Below are 13,928 nucleotides of genomic sequence, written 5' to 3' on the forward strand. Positions count from 1 at the left end.
GCAGACTTTGGCAGGACTATGTGAGATATCTCTGGAAGTCACGAACTCACCTGTATTGCATTGACAGAGACTGAGCCTTCTCTTTGGTGATTGCTTACATTGACCGTCGGCCGACGCAGCGAGTGTGCTGTCCGAACCCACCGACTGGCGATTCCTCTACGAGTCGCATGTGAGAGCAATGCGGGTTATGAAAAACGACGATCCATCAGCGACACGAGATGCCTACGTTCTTCTAAGATTCTGTTACAACAATGCATTCCTGATAATGAACGGACTCAATAAGGCCACACTGCAAGCCACCTTACACGTATTCTCCCAACGCCACGCGGACACAGGGATGGGAGGTTCTGCCTCGGAACGTGAGTCGCCTATCAACTGACGAAGGAGACAAAGTATCGTGAGCAAGGTATCTTCTCTGCTAGCGCGCAGCGTCCAGATATATCATACTTCAGGCACAGGTGGAAGCTCCGCCGACTTTTTTCTCGCACTGGCGCTTGGTCGTCGCTAGTTCCCCAGTGCAGACTTGGAGCTGGAGACAGAAACGATGTGAGGAAAAGTATGCAGTTCCGATCGCTGAGCATACCTTACCGCATGTGACGCCAGAAGTCGCATGGGCATCTGAACTTGTCTTGTCAGCGCCGTCGTTAGCAGACATACACGATAGACGTACATACATGACACTAGTACGTTCTGGGCGCGGTATGTAGTCTTGCCAGTGGACTGGCAAGTTAGGCTCCAATTAGTATACCACTGGCAGAAATATCCGACTATGTTCATACAAACCGGCATGCGCCACGGCGCTCTCGCTGTAGTAGCCTAGTGCACTTAGCAAAGGCTGATGCGGCGACTGATGGCATACAATTAGTAAGTAGACTGGGTCGGACTCTTGCAGTCGCGAGTCGTCCCACCGTCAGACGTCGGGGTAAGTAGCGCTTCGCGATCACGTGCGAGCGCGTAAGTGGCGCCACGCAATCGCCGCGAGACGCGCGACGTGCGTCGTCGTCGATCTCCAAACCAAAATCGTCGGGCGCAATCAGGTCAAAGCTACGGTACTTCTCTGTGTCGCTGCGCAAGCGGATACAGTATTGTACGTTGTAGAGCTAGTTCACGCTGTACGCTGTTCATTGAGTCGCCCTCAGCTTGTAGCCAACCGGACGCAGTCTGCATAGTGTGCATACTTGAGGTGAGTTTTGAATGGATGCTTTATTGACCTTTCTATGTGTTTCTGACGAATGATAGCCCGTCTACTAGGACACACGACATGGCACCGTCGGAGCTACCCTTGGAGGTCCAGGAACGTGCCCTGGACCACCTTCACGGCGACCTCAAAAGTTTGAAGTCTTGCAGCTTCATCTGTCGCGCATGGACTCATACGACGCGATTGCACCTTCTCTGGACCATCGTGTTGAACACAGAACACGATGCCATCCGTTTCCTGTCTCTTCTAGAGGAATCTGATCAGCTCGGCACCGGTGTTGCATCCGGAGTGCGGGAGCTTCAGCTGCCGATGGGGGATTCTTACTACCAGGAGCACACAGAGATGACCTACGAATTGTTGCGCAGCATCTCGCGCCGCCTTCCTGTGGTCGAGGTTCTCTATGTCAAGCACTTCAATATAACCGCGTTCATGGAATACTTATGGTCCGATGACGAGGCTTTCAATTTGCAAGATGCTATATCCTCGATTCTCGTCTTCCCCCGCCTCAAAGCGATTCACTACAACTATTTGGAGCTCAGAAGCACTAGCGAACTTTTGGAGTTCCTCGGGGCCTTCCCAACAGTCTCTTCCCTGCACGCGCATAACATTAGTGACCACCGGCGGGTAGAACCGTGGCCTCTCGAGAGAACCGCCATCCAGGACTTTGTCGCAAGGCGTCATCAGGGATGTATCACTATACAAGATATCATGGGAGACAACTTCGTCACACGGCTAGAAGCGCTGTCCGAGCTACTGGCGGCGCTAACGGTTCCCCCATTTGACTTACGGCTCAAGAGATTGGGATGGACGGATGAGGGAATGGTAGCTGGATGGGACGACTTTCTGCCTGTGCTGGTGCCGATGTTCCGCAGAGCAGAAGCAACATTGGAGCACCTCGAGTTTGCCTTCACGTCCAGTGACGGTAAGTGGCAGTTTTGTGGCACTCTGAATGTCAGATCTCTGACTAGACTGTGATTATGTTTCAGTGTGGCTGGAACATCTCGACTTGGCTAATCATTGTCGTCTGAAGTCCCTCTCACTCACCTTCCGTCTCTCCTCCCGAGATCATTGGCCCCACGTCCCATTGTTCCTGTCGAGGATTACCTCTACGGAATTGCGCACTGTGGACTTCCACTTCTATTCCTCCGAACAACACTTTCTCCGGGAGTTCTTCGATTGGCCGGCTCTGAGCGATGCATTGATCGCTTTGCATCGCAAATGCCTGACGATGACGGTCACATTCTACTTCTGTACATATGCGGGGTGTGGCACCACTGGCATCCCCGATGCAATCGATCCTCTGAGGGTACGAATTGCTTCAGTTCTCGCCATAGGAATGCGTGTAGTTGTCGATCGGCGCGTCGTCACTAGCAAAGGCGGACTTTTCACGGATGGGTGGATACCTATGGTGTCAAAGCGCGTCGTACTTGAAGCTTGACTGGTGACCAAGAGCTGTATCTAGACTTAAGGCTTCGGACACATCTTGTCGCTGATATCTTTCTTGAACGGTGTAATCTAGTCCTCTTGTATAGTCTGTAAAAGTCTCCGGCTCGATCTCTTGTGATATTGTGTACTTAGGATTGTGTTGACGAACGATCCACGACAGATAATTTGGGGACGCTGTATACATTGACTAGGCCTCTCCCCATCATGTCCCTTGTATGACCAAGTGCTCGAGCGGGCCGTATACCTTCATATTATCCCAAGCTGCATGCAAGTATCCTCGGACATTCAGAACTATGCTCGTCCGAACAATTGCCACGATCATTGAAGATGTCGACTGGCGCGCCCTTGCAGGACTGGAAATCAGGTTGAGAGAGTGATTAGTAGTAGCACAAAACAGAGACACCATGGTCATGGCTCAGTATGTTCAAGGTTTGTCGCTCACTGATGTCCAGACTTACAGTAGTAGTTTTTTTTTTTTTTTTTTTTTTTTTTTTTTTTTGGAGGGCTTTACGGACGGCGGCAGGCGACAATTGGTCGACCCCGACACGTCCAGCTTGCGGACGGGTGTCCGTCAGTGCAATCCAGGGAGAAAAAATGCTTTTACGCACGACTGTACAGTCAGTGTGGGACTCGTCAGCCCGGGTCAAAATCTAGCCGTAAAACCGGGACACTACCCACTAAAATACCTTTGCACTTTGTCCAGTCTTCCGGGAGCGCCAATTCATCAAGGATCGTTCCGTTCCATGTGGCGAGCACGAGATCCGACTTTCGTGCTAGTTTCCCGTACTTCTTATGAGTTGTCGCGACGTCAATCAAGAGTCGATTATTCATAACGTAAGTGAAACGACGGCGGACTTGAAGGTCGCTGTGTTCCCAGTGTGGTTCATCCGAATGGCCGATAACTCGCTCACAGCGGAGCTTCCAGATCAAGTGTGTGGCTTCAGAGATTAGTATCCTCCAGAAGCGTGAGGCACCGTGTCGCGCACGGCCCGTGTCGCTTTTCCAGATCTTGAGACCGAGAGAGTGAATATCCGGGACGGAGAGGGGCGGCCAAAGTAAGCCTTTTCTGATCCAGAGGGTGGCCGCAGTCTGCCAGACGGTGGACTGACCCGTCGCGGGGCATTCAAAAGGATGTGCGATTCCGTTTCAAGCGTCCCACAGAAACTACAGAGGGCGCGGTCCGAGTATGATGGTATTTTAAGCCAGTAGGTCCCACACCGCAGGGCGCCGTGCACGCACTTCCAGAGGAAGACCGAGAAGGGCGGCTAAAGTCGCTGTGGCTGAGACTGGCCCAAAGTACACTGTCTGGTAGGGGCCAGCTTCAGTACGGTGGGCGCGAATAGCGGCGGTATTCTTGGTTGTGGTGGGCGGTCAGGTGTGGCGGTCCATTCGATGATACCCTTGTAGGCTAGGGCTTGGGTCATGGAGCATAGCCGTGCACCAGAGATGTCGAACCTGGGGTCGCGCGTAGGGTCGAACCGGTCCAGGCAGAGGAGATGACTTTGTAGTGGGCCGGACGCCATTTGTCGTGCAGAGTCAAGGGCTTTCCAGTTCTCAGGTGAAGTAATTTTACCGAAAGAGGTGACTGCGCAGCGTTGGCGTAGTCGACTCAGGAGGGCCCGCACATATTCGGAGTGCAGGACGTCGATCCAACCCCGCTCTTCCCATCGCGGTATCTTGTCAAAGACCAGTTCAACTAGGTCGTCAGAGGCACATAGGAGATGTAGGGGCGCATCCAGTGGAGTGACGCTCGTGGCGTACGCCGCGGCTACCAACTCAGCAGGGATGTCCGCGTGGGAGGACATGTCTTGTAGCGGGTGGAAGATGGCGTTCCGGGGTCTGCGTCTCCGAACCATACGACATGCGGCTGCGGGGCCACCCCGGGAGGTCTATCAATCCGATTCCGCTCGGTTTGAGGTAGGGTGCGGAAGATGAAAATCGTTGTTGTTTCCTCCGGCACGGGGCGTCCTGGTCGGACACGATGGGACGGCGGCCAATCGGTAGAGTTAAGGGTTGTGAAAGCCCTGAAAGCTTCGGAGAGGCCACCGCGGGCCGTGATCGAGGGGTCGAAGAGGAGGGCGTCGCCGTCGTCGAGGTTGGCCTCGAGGTTTTTTGAGCGTCGCCGTGTCGTGAGTGTAAACCCGTCCGTGTAGTTCTCGAAAAGCGGATTCCATTTGGGTCGGATCTCACTGAGGAGTCGAAAAGCTGCGTCGCGGCACTTGGACGGGTGGTGACATCCGTTAATTCTGGATTGCGAGCAGTCGGTGCATGGGCATTTGTCCGTCCCCAGAGAGGTAGCGGAGGTAGGGGAGAGTTTCCACAGGCGGCACGGGTTAGTTTCAGGAGGTCAGTGAGGAGAGTGACGTCGTGGTGGTCGCGTAGGCAGTCGGCGAGTTTCGAGTTGTTCAGTTTCCTGAGTGCCTTCGTGGCTCCAAGGTGGTACCAGGAGGGCAGTTGGGATTTGAGAGAGCTATCGACCTTCAGGGCTTCTAGATGGACCCCGTACTTGCGGCCCGCAGAGAGCATGTCCCTTATGTACCAAGGGAGACCAGATCGGGCTTGGGTGGATGGGGACCAGCTTTGGAGGTAGGAATTGATTTGCGCTTTCGGGCGTATGGCACCCGCATCTCTCGTGGCATGCTTGTTAATAATGGTGTCCATGGCGAAGGCCCAGACGGGGCGGTCGCTGTCAAGGGTAAGGTAGCGGCGGAGCCACATGAGGTTGATAGCTTCGTTTCTCGCTTTGATGTCGAGGAGGCCAAGTCCGCCCTGCTTTATAGGCCTATGTAGAGTGCGGAGACTTATGGGGGAGACACGTCAGTTCCCCACATGAAGGAGCGAATTGCCTTAGTGAGTTCGGATTCGATCGAGGACGGCATACCTTGGACGACTGACAGGTATTGGGATATCCCGCCTGGGCCCATTTGCACTATGTGACGTTTTCCTATCATGGATGGGCGGCACTTTCCCCATCGTTCGAGGAAGGTGTGTATTTTCTGGAGGGCTGGTGCCCAGACACCGACCTGATCGACTTTGTTTCCTATCCAGGCTCCAAGTATTCGTACGGGCTCTCCATCCCTGGCTATGCGGACGTGAGGGGGGATGAGCACGGAGGCAGGGTTGTTGGGGTTAAGCTTGCGGGTGGAGAGTACTGAGAGTCTGTAGGAGTCGGTACCCACGGGGATGACCTCAGTCTTCCCGTCGTTGAACTTGGCACGTGCGGCAGTACACCAGCTGGAGAGGAGCCGCCACAGTTGATCCCAATCGTCGTGCTGACTCAGAAAGGCGGACGTATCATCAGCGAAAAGTTTTGTGATGAGGCGATCGACGGCCCCGGGGATCTGGAAGCCATGGAGGTCGGAGCAGCGTAGGGAGTGTGCCAGAGGTTCTATGGCTAGGTCAAAGAGGAGGCAGGAAAGTGGGTCACCTTGTCTGACGCCTCTGATTACTCGGAAGCGTGAGCTCGGTTCGCCGTTGATCATTACCTGAGTGTATGCAGTCGCGTACAAGGCTTTCACTTTGTTGACGAAGCGCGGGGGGAGTTGGAGGGCGTCCAGCGTGCTCCAGAGGTAGCTGTGGTCGATTTTATCGTAAGCCTTCTCTTGGTCCAGGGCAACAATGACCCCATTCTCTTCAGTTGCCTCGGCGTAGTCCACAAGGACGCGGCACGTCTGTGTCTGGTCTTCGATGTGGCGGCCCGGTACGAAACCGGCTTGGTCTCTATGGATGAGTTTATCTGCTACCTGGCCAAGACGAGTTGTGAGTACTTTAGTGTACAGCTTGTAGTCAGAGTTTAGGAGGGTAATGGGGCGGTAGTTACTAATTTCACGACGGTCTCCCTTCTTGTAGAGAGGGCACATCCAGCCGTCTGCAAAGGTGCTGTCAGCGATTAGGCCGTACGTCTCGATGTCGTTGAAGACGAGTGTGAGGTAGTCCAGGCTGTTGAAGGCCCCGTCCTCGGAGTGGGCGCCTGTGAGGGCGGACCAGAATTCATAAGGGATGCCGTCAACGCCTGCGGCGCGGCCGGTCTGTGTACTACGCAGGGCTTGCTTTACTTCGTCGCTGCTAACATCGCAGGACAGGCTGTCTGCGTCAGCGTGGTCCAGCGACGATGGTATGCCAGAGAGGACGGCCCGTATGGCGGTTTCCTGTGATTCGGTGCACCAACCAGGTGAGTCAGCGAGTTGGATTTCGTCGTGGTAGACTTTAGCCAGCTCGGCCATGTGGTCTGATCGCTTGACAAAGGTAGGGGGGGAAGATTTGGGGTCGCGAAGAGCGTATATGACGTCTCTCGGTTTCCTGTCTCTGTTAATTGCGGACCAATATTTCGTTACACGTTCAGCATTGAGCACATATCGTGTCGTTGTGCTGAGTTTCGCTGACGAGTACCTGCGTCGCTCGAGCTCGAGGATGCGGTTAGTCACGGCCGCTGCGGTGTGTTGCAAAGAGGGCGACGTGGCGAATTCAGGGGCGCGTTCGAGGGCGGCAATGTGTGCCGTCAGGCGTCGGATTTCAGCAGCGAGTTTCGGAATCTTTGTTTTGAGGCGTTTGCGGGCCATCTGTTGAATCGCGTGTTTTAAAGCGGCGTGGGCGTGTTGTATTGTGTGGTTTTGGTCTCGGGACGGGGCCTTCGCGAGGATTTTCATTTCGCATAGTGTGGTTTTTCCGACTTCGGCGACCTCTTGCATGAATTGATCATCTGCAAGGAGGTGTAATGGCATCGTCCATCGGCCCCGTCCGATGTAGGGCGTGTTGGACGCGTTCAGGGCCGCGCTGACGAGTCTGTGGTCTGTGTGGACTCCGGTGGTTCGGATCGTCCATTCGTTGGAGGAGTTAATCAGGTCCACTGTAGAGTAGATCCGGTCAAGTCTGGAGCATGACAGGCTGCCCCTCTGGGGGTAGGTGAATTCTTTTCGGGAGGGCTCCGAGATGCGCCAGCCGTCATATAGGTTGAAACGGCGGAGAAGGGCACGCAGACAGGTGACAGCGGTGGCGTTATCTTCTTTCGCCGGTAGGCGGTCAATTGCTTCTTCTACAAGGTTGAAGTCGCCTACCACGACGTCTGGGGGCAGAGTTGGCCAGTCTCGGCCAGTTGGAGGAGGAGCCGCCAGAAGGCAGCGTTGTCGTGGGGGGCGTTAGGGGCATAGACATTGAGGACAGTGAGATATCTGTCCGCGTGCCAGTGGAAGCGGAGCAGTACAGCTCGTCCGGGGACAATTTCATAGAATTGTACATTAGCTGTATCGACGAGCTCTCTGTTAAGCACCATCGCGACTCCTTGCCGGGAAGATGCTGCTTCCGAGGGCGAGTTCCATATAGCCATGCGTCGGCCGTACAGGTTATTGAGCATGTTGACTTCCTCGTCGTTCAGATGGGTTTCCTGTAGGCACAGAAGGCCTATCTTGTCTTCGCGAAGAAGCTGATTTAGTTCGTTCCATTTTTGGTTCGGGGAGCCTGCCGAACCACCTTTCCCGTTGAGGTTGAGGGAGCAAACTTTGAGGCTCGCCTTTGTGCGTCGTCCGGAGGGTATGTTGGGTTGACCAGCCGTGGGACGCAGTAATGCCCGTGGTGGTCGGCCTCGGTGGATGTCAAGTCGGGAGGGCAAGTTAGGTAGAGCAGCCGAGGCAGCCCCGTCGCCGAGTTCCTCCATCCGATCATCGAGATCAGCGGGGGCGGGGGACACGGTGGTCTCTCTCGGGTGGAGGAGAGGTGTACCGGGAGCCAGAGATACGTCCGTGGGGGGTTGTTTATCATGTATGTTCACCGTTGGTATACGCGCATCCGACTACAACGATCCGTCGGAGTCGAGAGACGCTCCTGGTCTCTTCAGGGGACATGCTAGAAGTGTAGCGTGGCCTCTCGGCCGGGACAAGTCTAATAGTGCCCCGTTTGCTGTGGGGATCGCGTCAGGGACCATCGGGCTTTCCTGTCCCGCAGAGCGGTCAGTAAATGTGGGCCGTCGTGTTCCTGACGGTTGGAAGGTTAGTAAGTGACAGTGTTCTGGGCGGGCACGCGAGAAGTGCGTAGACTAGTTTGTCGCGTAGAGAATAGTGCTTATAGTCGTAAACGAAGACCGTACAGCTCAGACAAGGATACATTCAGGAGGGATATGAGATGCCTACGATACTTCTATGAGTAGCCGTTACGCGAACCGCGTCCCGCGCCCGTACCGTTACGGCGACCACGGCCACCACCTCCTCGTGCGCGGCCACCACGACCGCCACGACCTCCTCGCCCGGCGCCGATTGCGCGCTGCTCAGCACGTTGGTCAGCTTCCATGGCGCGACGCGCGCCGGCAATGGTTTCGCGGACCTGCTCCATAGTCGGGCCGTGCCAGCCTGGTATCGCAGGAAGGGTGCACGCGCTAGGGGGGTGATCTGTGCTGTGACAGTAGAGGCAGAAGAACGCCTGTGTCACAAGTGTAGGTGGGCCGGCATACTTACCACCAAAGGCGAATTCGCGAACACGAGTACGGAAGGCGTGCCAGCCGTTCGCGTCAGACGTCGGCGATTCTATATAGAGGAGGACCACAGGTGCTTCGTCAGAGTCGTCGCGCCCCTCACGGACTCTGATTTGTCGGACGCGGACCGACTTTAGAACAAGGCGGTGAGCCTCTTCGACCGTGAGATGACGCCACCGACCGCCGGTCCCGATGTCGACTGCGATGAGTGAGCGGACTAGGTCGTAGATCTCTTTGGAGGTGAGGCCTTTTAGGAACCCGAGGACGATCTCCTCGTCGGTCTTGCCTAGACGTTCGGGCTGCCACCATCCGCCTATGAAGGTGGGTGGTTCGCGTGAGGTGCTGAAGACGCCGATGGTGCCGTCGACGGTAGAGACGAAAGGGCGGCGGATGAACTCTGCACGTTGCTGAGGGGTAAGATCACTGACGCGATAGAACGTGGGTTTAGAGTTCGGCGTAGTTGGTTTTATCGCCGGGATGGGCTGCGTAATACGTGCGTTCGGGGCTCGAAGGTGAACCGTAAAGATTGTTTCTGCCGTGGTAAGACGACCGTGGTGGCCCTTGTCCTCGCTGCCTTGTCCGGGGAAGTGAATGAACAGAGATTCACCTTCTTCTCTATCCCATTCCTCGATCTGCGATTGGAGAATGTTCTGGTAGGCCCAGTCGAGGTCGTCGCCCTGGATTGGGATCCAGCCGCCGGGTGGAGTCCGTGTCATCGTGCGCGGTGGAGGCGCGCCGGGGGCCGGAGCAAGCGGAGCGATTGGGCCGGCGGGCAGCGTAGAGGGAGGTATGGGAGCACTGGTGGGTAGGGCGATCGGAGCGGCGGGCGGGACGTTAAAGGGACCCGGTGCATAGTGGACAGGGTGGGGGTGGAGGATAGACGGAGATCGTGCAGGAGGAGGCGGTCTGTCGAGAGCGTCGCCGTAGGGGAAGTCGAGCGGGTTGTCGAACATCCGGCGGAGCACCCCTTTTCCTTTGTCGGCAGCGGACGCTCGCGCCTGCGATGCGCTTGCTAGTTCGGCTGCGTAGAGCGCCGGGGGCGTCGCGTCGCCTTGCGCGAGGAAGGGGACGTCGACCTGGGCGGCGGGATTCATAGGATGTGACGGGCCAGCGACTGGCGTGAGGTGCGGAGGTAAGTCGCGTGTCTGTCTCGCGTCGGGGGAGCCAGCAGGCGTGTAGAGGTCTATGGCATTTGAATCAGAGATACAGGTTACAGTATATTAGTGACGGAACGCTCGCTGACCCTCGATGTCGTTCTCCGTGTACACACGATGCACCGGGGACTGTATGGTACGTAACGGAGGGTTCTGGTCCTCTATGTACTGCCGAATCATGGCGGTGCTGCCGTATGGCGGGCGAGAGCGTCGTGGCGCCGGCTGTCCCTCTGCAGGTCGTTGACCGGGCGAGGGGAGAGGTGTGTAAGGCCTCGTCAGTTCGGGGTCCGTTAGAGTGGAAGCGGTAGACGTACGCGGGTGATTGGAGGCGTGACCGCTCCCGTCCGGGCTGCGCATAACGACGTCCTCCGGCTCGATGTCCGAGGTGGTGACGGCAGGGGGGTCGTCGCGTTCTTCGCCGCCGCTGACCGGCGAGGTCGAGGAGACGAGTATCGCCTCGTTGACAGCCTGGAGTGTGTTATGAGAGATAGGGGGTGGCGAGACTTGGACGCGGTCAACGGTGCCGGTGTTCTCGTCGAAGTTGTCGCCCGTGTCGGTGGAAACACGGCGGCGTTTGCGCACGTCGCTGGGCTGGCGTGGAGCCGCGGATGGCGGGGACGGTGAAGACACGTCCGACGAGCTGGGGACGTGGAGTTCGTCTTCCGTCTCGGCCGGCTGCTTGCGCTCACGCTTGTTGGCCTTCTTGCCTCTCGGCTTGGAGGCCTTTTTCTTCGGCGCCGAGGGCAGCCGGCCAGATCGAGTACGTCCAGTGTCGAGGGTGGGCTCGACTTCTTCCGCTGGTGTGCGTGAGGAAGGGAGAGCTAGATGGAGACGGCTGCGCTTACTTTTGACCTTTACTTCGGTCACGGTGGACTCCGTCGCAGGTGTAGCTGGCGTGGCGGCGTTCGCGACGGCCTGTTGCTCGGTTGAGGCGGGGCCGGCGTCAGCGGTTACGGGCGGGGCCGTGCTGGCAAGCGAAGGTGAGGCGGGTCGCACCGACATGGCGGCATAGCTGAGACCCGTGCGGTTGACCGGGGATACCGCGCGGGGAGACCCCCACGGGTTGCCCGAAGACGGGGTGTTGGGTTCGGCGTTGACGCGTATCGCAGAGGAAGACTTCACGAGCGAGGCCGCTCGGAGGCGTTCGATCGAGGCGGAAGGGCGGTCGGCGGAGAGGGTCTGGTCGTTGCCGGTGTTCGCGGCGGGAGAGGACTGGGACTGCTGCATCGTAGGAGAGTTGAGAGTGGAGGTACTGGAGTACGAGTGCGATGAAAAGCTGTTTTTCAGGCAAGGTAAGTTTGGTCCGTTCGCGTCTTCACTCCGGTTTCCTCGCACTGTCTCGCGCCGGGTGGTGTTAGGGAGGTCAGAGGGCCGTAATCATTCGAGATGGGCAGGTTCGTGTTCACGCGGCTGTCAATTGGGCGCCGTGTGTGTGTGCCTAGAGTATAGCCATACGTCGTAGAGGCTGAGTAGGGTCGGTCAGTCTGCACGTCGACTTGGAGCGGATAGTTGGAGTCACCGTTCTAAGACTGCGTCGGAGCAGCCAACCTGGAGTGCAGATGGAGTCCTGGAAGCGTGATGCTAGCAAGGGCAAGTCGCCAGCATATGCAGGCATTTCGCGTCATCCTGGCGTGTCGTCGACTCAGGGTGGGCCCGGGGACTTGCAGGAAAGGTACGGGCGGTTGTTGTAGATCGCGCTCGGTAGTTTTGTAACTGTCGCTGCGTTGTCTGATGGTGTGTGGCGGTGTTCGCGGATCGTATAACCCCGCGTCGCGGAGGTGGAAGCGCTGCGGAGTCCTTGCATTCGTCGATAGATGTGTCCGTTCGCTGTGGCATGGTTATAGGGGTGACGAGTTCTGTTGCCAGCGGTGTAGAGCGGTGGGAGCTGTGGCCAGAGTGTGTAGAGCAGGAGAGGTGGAGCGTGTGGTGCGTAGCCGTGTTTCGTGTCTTGCACTCGCGGCGCTGGTACGGTGTCAGTAAGACGTTATTGCTTATTGCTTACGTGCACGCTGTCGGCGGTAGGTCAGGGTCCTGGTCAGGGTCTTCAGCGGTTCTTTGATCGCAGCTGGTGGGCGCTCATCGAATGCGGGTGATGATCGAGGATGGTGGAGCAGGGCTTCAAATCTAGTCACGTCGCGTGTGGTGCCTATTTCAGTGGTAAAGAGGGTGTGTTGTTCTGGTGATTGTGGCGGCGTCAGGTGGAGAGAGTGTCGGCACCCGTGGATCGTGTCGTTGAGTCTGTGAGACGGCGTACTCACAGTCACTGTCGAATTCATAGGGGTTCTCTGGGCCCGACAGAAGGAGTGGGTCGTCTGCTAGGGACCGGTGGGGGGCGGGGACATCTGGGAGGTAGCGGTACAGTCGGTCGTGGTCTAGGCTTTCGGTTGAGTCGAGGAAAGCCCATGAGACCGGGACGCGGAGGCCGCAGTTCCCGGGCGCTCCTTCGATTCGCCACGTGACCCAGTGACGTTGGGTGAAGACGATGTTCGCCAGACGGCCTAGACCAGACCGGAGATGTCCGGTGGTGAGTCGGATGAGTTGGCCGCTCCGAATGCGCTCAGTCGGGCGTTCGTCCGCTATCCACGTTAGGAACGCGCCTTGCCTCTCCGGTCGTCCCTGCACCACGATCGGGACTGCTATTTCGGGATCGGAGGGCAGTTGGAGGACTGGGAGGGTTGGCGGGGGTGGTGGTGCGAGGTTGGGCCTCCGGATCTTTGGGATCTGCATCTGGGGCGAGGCGACTAGATGGCTGGGGAGACGGCTCGGGTGGAAATATGGAGGGTTGGGCATGGTCGTTCGTTAAAGATAATAGTTGGTGAGCCTGCAGCGTTCTTGCCTCAGCGGTGGACTGAGCTAGTTTTATAAGGGTGCTGGGCGTTTACAGCTTGGTGGAATGCCGTTATGCGGACGTACATACGATCATTTCGGAGGGAACGTGGGAGGCAGGGAGGCACAAGCGCTCAAGGAAAGGAAGGTGCAAGGTGCATGGTGTTGTCATGGCATCCAAGAATTATTGGAATGGAGGGTATGGGATGGCTAGGCGGAATGCGTAGGGCAGACAGGGTGCTGGAGGTGCTCGGTATTGGATGCAGAATATACAGACTCGAAGCCACACTGGGCGTGAGAGTGTTATGTTATGTTTGTGAGCCGGCTGTCGGCAGTGTCTGACGTAAGTGTTGCGCGGCTACGGCGATAGGCGCTGGTGCGCTGGCACAGGGGAAGGGAGGGGAGGAAAAAAAGCGACGGCGAAGGCCTCTTGGGCAGGATAGCACCTCCAGTGAGGAGTCTGTCTCGCGGGGTAGACAGGTGGGCTATGTAGAGCTCGCGGAGACGGTGTCTCTGTGTGACCACGCAAGGGTGGATGGACAACCGGTGTAACGGATGTCGTTGGGAGGAGTATCCCGGCCGCTCTGCTCAACAGCTGAGTGTGGGCCTTATAGCGCATGTTCGTTTCATCCCTTGCGGGACTACTCACCCCCCGGGACCACGAGAAGGTCTGCGCAGGGCCTCGTCGACGACGAGGCCCCCCGGGGGCTTACAGTAGTAGTTAGTCTGTTTCGATATGGGGGTCGAACACTGGTCGACTTTTTGGCGGAGTTACATAAGCAGGTCGATCTCCGAAACGCGCGTGTAAATCTCGCCGCGCGCGACGCGTCTGAGGCGACGCGGT

The 13,928-nt window shown here is 57.2% G+C and overlaps 4 protein-coding genes across 4 annotated transcripts; 1 reads left to right on the forward strand and 3 right to left on the reverse strand.

The window, feature by feature from the left end:
* Window positions 1-1,261: 1,261 nt before the first annotated feature.
* On the forward strand, window positions 1,262-2,636 carry B0H18DRAFT_955939 (uncharacterized protein; the record flags this gene model as incomplete). Its single annotated transcript, XM_048042415.1, has 2 exons — window positions 1,262-2,120; window positions 2,185-2,636. The coding sequence occupies 2 exons, from the start codon at window positions 1,262-1,264 to the stop codon at window positions 2,634-2,636; spliced, it is 1,311 nt and encodes a 436-aa protein (XP_047891815.1).
* A 641-nt stretch (window positions 2,637-3,277) lies between these two features.
* On the reverse strand, window positions 3,278-3,661 carry B0H18DRAFT_878839 (uncharacterized protein; the record flags this gene model as incomplete). Its single annotated transcript, XM_048040654.1, has 1 exon — window positions 3,278-3,661. A coding segment is annotated over one exon (384 nt), but the record flags the coding sequence as incomplete, so codon positions are not given.
* Window positions 3,662-3,909: 248 nt separating this feature from the next.
* Window positions 3,910-4,449, reverse strand: B0H18DRAFT_878860 (uncharacterized protein; the record flags this gene model as incomplete). Its single annotated transcript, XM_048040658.1, has 1 exon — window positions 3,910-4,449. The coding sequence occupies one exon, from the start codon at window positions 4,447-4,449 to the stop codon at window positions 3,910-3,912; it is 540 nt and encodes a 179-aa protein (XP_047891817.1).
* Window positions 4,450-7,694: 3,245 nt separating this feature from the next.
* B0H18DRAFT_1120513 (uncharacterized protein) lies at window positions 7,695-13,048 on the reverse strand (the record flags this gene model as incomplete). The annotated part of the gene is made up of 8 exons (XM_048034146.1): window positions 7,695-8,429; window positions 8,815-8,896; window positions 8,957-9,026; window positions 9,088-10,287; window positions 10,348-11,055; window positions 11,104-11,534; window positions 11,594-11,723; window positions 12,517-13,048. 8 exons carry the CDS (start codon window positions 13,046-13,048, stop codon window positions 7,695-7,697), a joined length of 3,888 nt encoding a protein of 1,295 aa, XP_047891818.1.
* Between the last annotated feature and the right edge of the window lie 880 nt (window positions 13,049-13,928).

The sequence above is a fragment of the Fomitopsis serialis genome, assembly GCF_022376445.1.
Source record: "Fomitopsis serialis strain Sig1Antser10 chromosome Unknown B0H18scaffold_48, whole genome shotgun sequence".
Taxonomy (NCBI): Eukaryota; Fungi; Basidiomycota; class Agaricomycetes; order Polyporales; family Fomitopsidaceae; genus Fomitopsis; species Fomitopsis serialis.